This window comes from Limulus polyphemus, unplaced genomic scaffold (assembly GCF_000517525.1).
Source record: "Limulus polyphemus unplaced genomic scaffold, Limulus_polyphemus-2.1.2 Scaffold318, whole genome shotgun sequence".
Taxonomy (NCBI): domain Eukaryota; kingdom Metazoa; phylum Arthropoda; class Merostomata; order Xiphosura; family Limulidae; genus Limulus; species Limulus polyphemus.
In genome coordinates, this window is record NW_013665928.1 from 674,715 (window position 1) to 683,244 (window position 8,530).

At 35.0% G+C, this 8,530-nt stretch overlaps 1 protein-coding gene across 4 annotated transcripts in view; it reads right to left on the reverse strand.

Annotated features, from left to right (window-relative positions):
* LOC106457340 (mucin-6-like) overlaps positions 1-8,530 on the reverse strand; it is a 96,547-nt gene that overhangs the window by 65,991 nt on the left and 22,026 nt on the right. For all 4 annotated transcript variants that reach the window (XR_002610139.1, XM_013916742.2, XM_022383218.1 and 1 more), the window contains 2 exons: positions 6,275-6,329; positions 3,670-5,874 (listed from right to left, as the gene is read on the reverse strand). Coding sequence is in view for 3 of the 4 variants with exons in the window: in XM_013916742.2 (XP_013772196.1) it covers positions 3,670-5,874; positions 6,275-6,329 (2,260 nt within the window). In the remaining variant the exon portion in view is untranslated. The remainder of the gene's footprint in view (positions 1-3,669; positions 5,875-6,274; positions 6,330-8,530) is intronic.

The following is an 8,530-nucleotide window of genomic DNA, read 5'->3' on the forward strand; positions in this document are numbered from 1 at the left end:
CTGTCGTGCTGATGTCGCTGGACTCGCCCAGAGGACTTGTCCCGAGTGCTTGTGTATGCATGGCTTAGATGCTGCGCCCCCGCCTGTATGTGCTCCACCATTTCTGTATTCATGGCGTGTTAGATCCCACTTTTGTCCCCATTTTCTTGTAATAATAATTCATGATTGTATGGCAGCTAAGCATCGGTAGAATTATCGATGTACTGCTGTCTATGATGATGATGTCGAAATTCTGCCAGTTGCTTTATCTCTCCAAAACAATCACAAAAAAAATATATATATATTGAATATATAACAACTCTTCTGTTACAATATTCACCTAGCTCAAAGCCATTAATATTTTTTGTATTGCCAATAAACCTGTTTACAAGATTCTAAAATACCTCAACAAACTAAACACGCTGCATAAATCTTAAAGACATGTCAGCTGAAGACCACTGCAAAATAAGTGGACAATTCTGTGAAAGTTATTACTGAAACACATCATTTCAAAACTGTGATCCTACTTATTTTTCAACTGAAATTTCTATCTCAAATCTACAGAGATGCATTGTTTGTTTGCTTTCGTTTGAATTTTTGTGTGCAAAGCTACACAAGGGCTAGCTGGTCGTAATTTTGAACTGATAAATTAGATGGAAGGTGGCTGATCAACAACATCCACTGTCAACTCGTGTTGCTTTTGTCTGACCAAATAGAGGTTTGATTGTCACTCTTATAACAGACCCATGGCCCCAAAATGCACAGTATGCTTCTATGGGAACAGGACACAAACTATGAACCCTCAGATTCACAGTTTGAGAATGCTAACCACTAGGCTACAACTAGAACTAGGCAATTACTGAAATTTGATAATCAGTTAATCATCAGGCTCATTAATTATTTGATTATTCTCACATGAAACTTGGATAATTGAAATAACTGAAAATAGCTATTATCAGAAGTTATGTTTCCTATGCTGAAAATGTATTTCTGATAGATACTTACCTTCCCTCACATGAATAGCTAGTCTTGTTCAGTGCTGCCATCTATATGCATTTTTTTTTCTCATGCCACAAGCCTTGAAGCTCCCAACAATCTTTGAATTAACTGGTTCAAATGCATCTTGCATGCAAATCATCATGCAACAACCCTCCACCAATAAGAGTACAACCACATTCTTGATGCATGTGACTCCCTCTATTCAATTCTACTGAACTATCACTTCGAGTTTTGGCAGAAAATGGAAGCATTGGTTTTCAGTGGGGAGGAAGGGTTGGAAATATTAGCAGAGGTAAGCATCTATTGGAAATACATTTTCAGTATAGGAAAATTATAACTCCCGATACGGTACATTACCTCCTCTCACATAAATAGCTAGAATCCTATATTAAAAAGGTGGAAGGACCAATGTGAGGGAAAGAAAGAAGCATCCTTCAAAAGCATCTGAATGACACTCCAAGATAGAGAAGCACATCCAAGTGGGAGAGAACTAAGGCAGGATAGGGATCCAAACTATATAATATTTATTAAATTTAATCCCCAAAAACATAAAAGTGGGTAAGATGTAAAGGATGTGGAACCATACATAATGGTAATATTTCAATTACTTGAATAGTTGGACTAATCGGAAATGCCACTTTTGATTAGTTGAATATTTTCATGACATTAATCAATTTAGTCATAATTTCACTTAGTGGATTACTTTACATAACACTAATCAATGTAATCAACACTCATAGGTAATCGATTAAGCAAGTTAACAGCCCATCTGTAGCCTCCATCAATCTACAGAAACGCACATTTAACAAGCACTTCAAAATAGGTTTATGTAAGAGAGACCTTTTTTTCCTTCAACCATACAGTCAGAAACCATGTCATCATTATAACAACTTTGTTTACTGGTAGGATTCGTATAGTGGCAACAACGGATCTAAAAATAATTACTTAATACAAATCATTGCAATTACTTAGGACCACAAGTATCATTTCTTGGCACTTGTGTATAATATTAAAATAATAAATAAAACACAATGTTAAAACAGGTACACAATTAACAAAATTTAATAAAGGACAATTTCTGACCACTAAAAAGTTGACTATATGTTTGACATTGCAATGTCATGTTCAGGAGTGAGATGTAAGGCATAATCATGCTTTTTTTTATGTTAAATAGGTCATGTGAACTATGTACAGTTTCACAGTTCCCACATGGACTTTTTAGAGAAGGTCACCCCCCCCCCCCATATTTTTGCATAAATATTCACAGGATCTACTTCTCTATTTAATAATACATATTTTTTATATTTAATTATTTTCGAGGATTCACAAATATTATTGGCTATAATACATTTTGGTTAAGCCAATATTACAGTTTTTTTCCCACAATACCGTATGTTGTGTTTCATATACATGTTCTGTTATGGCTGAATTTTAAACTTTTTTTATTTCTTATATATATATCCTATAAATGATATTTTAAATTACTTTTAGTCTGTTCAATATAAATATTTCCACATTCAATTTTATAGATTCCTGTTTTTTACATTAACTGTATGATTTAATTAACCTACCATAAATTAGGCTAGCCTAGGATACGTTTAGGCCTATACTGTAAACATGAATGCTTCTCTTCAGCATCATGATTGTTCATAGAACTTTTTCCTTTAGTTTTAAATTTTTTTGTAATGGTTTTATACAATCATTTAATCTCATTCTCCATGATTTTAGCTTTCTAAATTCTACTGAAATTACAAAATCCCAAACATCATTAGCTCAACCCTAGGCAACACATCTTTCAGTTTCCATTGACCTTTGACAGTAAGTCAGAAATATCTACCCACTGTAAACACTTCTGATCACTTTGAAAAACAATTGGAAAACTGACAACATGTTATGTATTTAATATTAGTGAAGGAATTCAAAATGTACAAGTCCTTTCATAATAATATAATCACAGGCTAGAACAATTTAAAAGTAATCTTTAACTCTGAAGGAAAAATAGATTTTTCATGCTCTCCAATAAAATAGAAACAGTGATACCAAGAGACATGCTGTATCAGAAACTTGCTAGCTGCATGCTATATGACACTCAAATTTTGCAGAACTTTTTTGGTAAAAGTATAAAAAACAATAACAAAAATATAAAAAATGAACATTTTTCACACCTTCACCAAATTCAAAAATACCAAATTGTACTTTTAAAAGTTATTATATTAGGATAAAAAAATGAAGTTTATCATTTTTATACAACTGTAACATACCCGCCTACCAGTGGCTCAGTAGTAAGCCTGGGACTTACAATGCTAAACATGAGGTTTTGATACTCATAGTGTAGCTTTCTGCTTAATAACAAGCAAACTGTAATATACCAGCCATAAAGTGAGTTGTTGTTACTCCATCTTAACCATACTTACAACAAATTTTAATGATGTAAAAAAAAACTTCGTGAAGTTTTTAATGTAAGTGCATGATATTTTATAATTTTATAGCACTAAGATACAGACTTGTCTTTTAATTTTTTATTTTGCCCTAGCATCATGTATGAGGCATACATGAGAAGTACTGAGGAACTATAAGTAGAGTGTTTATTTTGGATTGTTAATTTTAAAGTTTACCTGTTTCTTTTTCTAACAAGTTTAAGTGTCAAAACTTTAAGTATGGTTAGAGGAGTGTAACAATTGGATGTTTTACCTGTGAATTGATTGTGGAAGGAAAAGTTGAATGAGGACCTGATACATGGGTCACAACTGTACATGGAGGTGATGATATCACAGGGAAGGCATCATTTTTTACCACTGATTCTTCATGGGAAGTGGATTCTACTGGAGAAGATGGAGGTGTGGAATCTAAAATTCCATGTTCTTTCAGAAGCTCTGCAAGATTAACACTAGGAACTTTTGTAGGCTTAGAGGATTCTGAAGAAGTGTCTGGAGTAAGGCTCATCTGAGCAGGCATACTCTGCTTATTCTGTACATCCTGAGGAGGAGGAGGAGAACTCTGGGACACTTGAACATAAGTCTGAGGTTCTGTTTTGTGTAAAAAAGGTTGAAGAGCTGGAGTCACTCCACTGACTATTTGCTGAGTCTGAATATCATGTAACGGTTGTTGCTGAGGTTGAACAAGAGACTGTGACAAAGGATGCTGTACAGGTAAACTGGGTAAAACACTCTGACCAGGTGCAAGAACACTAGGAACAGAAACAGTTCCTCCCATTGCAGTTTGAAGTTGTGGCAATGTAATGGTTTGACCAGGTGCCAGTGCTACTGTGATTGGTCCTTGAGGTGTTTGAATTTGCTGAAGCTGAATACACTGATTGGATCCCATGACTCGAGGGGCCAGTATAATGTTGGGTCGAGCATTCAGAACTGTAGGTGGATGAGCTGAAGACTGTACAATAGAGTTACTTGGTATTCCAGTGCCCCCCAAGGTAAGACCTTGTGTAGGGAGGCCTTGTTGTGTTATTGTATTTGGAATGAATAAAGTTTGTTGTCCTGCAAGTGGACTTTTACCTTGGTCCAAAAGGTGCTGAGACGGTTGGCCAGAATTCTGGAGAGCAGCTACTAGTGCAGAATTATTGGCAGCCACAACATGACCCGAGTGGGTAGAAACTGTGAGAGAACCAGGATGTTGTGGTCGAAGTGCTAACTGAACACCCTGAACACCTCCAAGGCTTCCTAGATTTCCTTGTATTAATATAGGATTTTGCCCTGGAAGGCCTGGAATAATTTGATTAAGTACAATTGTTCCCTGAGGACCAGCTATCACTCCAGGCTGGCTTTGTCCCAAAACCAAAGGTGGCCCATTAATTGGGCCATTCAGGCCAATACTCATAGGCCCCTGGTTTGGGTGAACTGAGGGGGACCCACTGCCACCACTTGATTTCAAAAGAGAAGCAGAGAATTGATTAGAAGAAACGGTAGGCTTTGGTAAAATCTGCTGAGGTTTTGGCTGAATGGGACGACCAGAGCTATGCAAAGCTCGTGGCATACCTACAGTATTTTGTTGAGGAGCAAGAATTTGAACTACAGGTTGTTTGGGTACTTGCATTTGTGCTGTTGTAAATGAATTAGTTGTAGTTTGTGCCTTTCCTGGATTTTGTTTCTGAAGAGTAGTTTGAGGCAACTGGTGACTTTTCTGGCTGACTGAAGATGGAGTTACTGGATTAACAGCACCAGTTGTATAAAAAACCTGTGGTTTACCTGAAAGTCCTGACCCACGACCAGCAGCTGAAGATAATGCACTTGGTACTGGAGACCAAGAGGGTACAGGAGAGGAAGTATGAGATTGTTTTGGAGAACGGGTCTGCTGATTTGGTGATTGAGGAGGCAGACTGTGGACTGATGAAGGGCCTTGGCCTGGAGATTTTACATTGTAAGGAGAGGGAGTAGCAATCTGTGGAGCTGGAGCTGATGAAGGGCGATGGTGTTGTGACTGTACTGAAGATGGAATGTGATGGATAGTGGCACCACCAGGAGAAGGTATGTGGTGAATGGTTGCACCAGATGCTGAGAGAGTAGGAGGAACTACCAAGCCTGCTTGAGATTGTAGATACTGGAAAGTTGTGACAGCTGGTGAGGATGACACTCGGAATGATGCTGCATCTGCTAAAGAAAAATTCTGCTGCATAGTTGGATCGGCAGAAAGTTGCAGAAGTGTATTAGTTGCAGAAGAGACTGGAAGTCCACTAATCATGGAGGTTCCCATCCCTAAAGAATTGGGCATTGATGTAACTACGGCACCATGAAAGCTGTATCCCATAGACTCTAAGGACGGCTTCAGGCCAATAGCAGGAAAAAGGCCCTGTGTCTGAACAACATCAGGAGCCCTTACATGCTCTTGACCAGATAGCTGGGAGGCAGATATCATTGACTTTGAGACTTTTCCATCTTCTTGAGTCTGAAAATGTCAATATGATAAAATTAAACTGACACTTCCTGTACCCATGCAGAAAAAATATATACATAACATAAAAGAAATACAAGTAACACTTTATTGCCTACCGCTTTGATAAAACACAAGTAGCTTTAATTGTGATAACCGGAAACTGGACAAAGGAAAACTGCTTCAATACTTTGAAAATTAAAGCACAAAGAATCAAGCTTACAATTTTCATGAAATTATTTTTATACTTATTCATGGCATACAATATTTGTCTAAGCAGTATTTTTTTCCTAATGCAGACTTGTTTTATGATGATAATCCTTTTTAATTTAAAAAATTTATTTTTTTCAAAATCAGTAGATAGTTTTGCCGTCCTATGCATTAAAAATTTTAGGTTATAATGAATAACACTCACTTTTCCTAAATGTTGTATTTCACCTTCTAGAAAGGACTGGAGAAGAAGTGGGTCACTGCAAAAAAAAAATAAAAAAAAAAGTCCCTTAGCTGTCCTGGAAACAAAGATAATCCATACAAAAAAAATACAGTCTATGTATATTTATGAAACATACTCTTCAACAGAATAAACTCAATATTAAAGTACAAAAACTGCTCATCTAACAGTGATTGATCAAGATTTGGTTGCATTCACTATAATCTTCCATAAAACTTATGGAGATTAATGCATTAAAGTTCAATAGTTTATTGCAGTGTTACTTCCAGTCATAGTTCTAATAACAGTCTAGAAGCAATAGCCATTCAGTTCAGTTTTGGTTTCATCGTGATTATTAGTAGTTTCTTTAATCTGAAGCTATAAATCAGTCTTTGCTGATCCAATGATCTAGATTTTTTTTCTTAGTGATTCATCATATTCTGTACTAATGTGGTATATTATGCTGGATTTATCTTTTATTTTGTTGTTCAAATGCTCTTTAATACATTTGTGAAGGTATCAAGATGAAAATCTGTTATATGGGCTTCTGTACTTGAAACACAGGTAAACCACATTGGAAGGTATAATAGTAGGAATTTTATCATTGAAAACACAGTAGTCCTGTAATCTTCTTGCAGGCTTGTATATGCAAACTAGCTGAACTTGTAGATATGCTGTCCTAATTTAAAATTCTCAGCTGCTTTTTAATTTTTAATCCATGTAAGCCCATAAATGGCAAAGTGATAAATATTTCTTTTTTTTTGGTACTGTCCACTTTCCTTTATTTAGAGGTTGAAACACAAAACAAACTTTTTGAAAATATTATCAATTGTTGTGACATAGAAAGCTGTCCATTAGGTGTATCTTAATATTCTCTACTTCTAATTTAAACAATTCCCAATTGCTGGTTAAGTGATAAGCTCTACAGATTAAAATTTCAATCATGTTTCCTTTAACTGGAACAAACTGTTATTACAATAAAAACCAGAAAAACAGGCTTATGATAAATAACAACCTCAAAGTAATAATTTGTTCTTAATTTTAGTAACTGCTTCTAAGAGATGCAGCATAGATTCTTGTTAAGATTACGTGATATTTTTAATGATTTTATTCTTTTTTGTAAGCATAACTTAAAAATTCTGCTGCTTGTTCTGATTTCTCAAAAACCTGTATGTGTAATCCACATCTGTTACATACGAGGGACTGTTTTCAATCCATTCCTTCTCATAGTGACTGTGATAACCTAGTTCCACCACGTACAACTAAGTCATCAACAACAGCCTCGACTAGCTCAGTAATGAAAATTACATAAAGATCCCAGAAACTGTTCAATAAAACACATACAAATTACACAAAATAATCATAATTACAGGACAAGGGACATTCACATGCTATGCAGCGAATCCAATTAGGCACCTACAACAAACACTAACCTCTCTTCTTAACTTGGCAGTTAATTTATTATAGACTGCAGCTAAGCATAGCTCGATTTCACATTATTATCATATCATTATGTATAAGCCAATTACCTATAAACATAGTGTACAATCAATATATTACATCACACACCATAGTTTGGTAGTTCAATTTTGCTAAGATGATTGCAAGAAGAAATATAAATTATTATTATTCACGGAAGGTACGTGTAATGAAATGTGTGTGTTGTGATAATATATGTAATGATTACGTGCCAACAGATGCTCACACTTGAAAGAAGAAATAATCATGTAATTCCTCACATAGTACATGAAAATATTTGCCATACTTAAACCATCTTTGTACCGAAATATTTCATTGTTACAGTGGGATTCCTCTGTTGTCATTTCTTGAAATCTCTCAAGGCATGATATATTTGTCATTGTCAATCAAATCCAAATAAATACTAATAGTTTGATTTATCGAAATATTAGTAAATAATTTTTTTAAAGATGTGACATCCAGCCCTTATAAAATTTCAAGTTTCTGATTTTCTCTGAAAATTCAAAATTATCTTTCATAGTAAATTTGTTTTTAGCATGTTCTTTTACAACATTAATTAGATATATCTGGGTATATTTTCATTATAACAGCCAAAATTTGGTACACATCAGGTCTTATCAGGTAATTTCATTGATTTATTTCAAGTATCCATAGGAAATCCTAGCATGTGAACTCATAAGTCTTAACTTCTTGATAAATATCCTTGTTAATTATGTTGTTTTTTTATGTTTCAGTCAGTAAATGTAAGCATTTAAGCCAGAT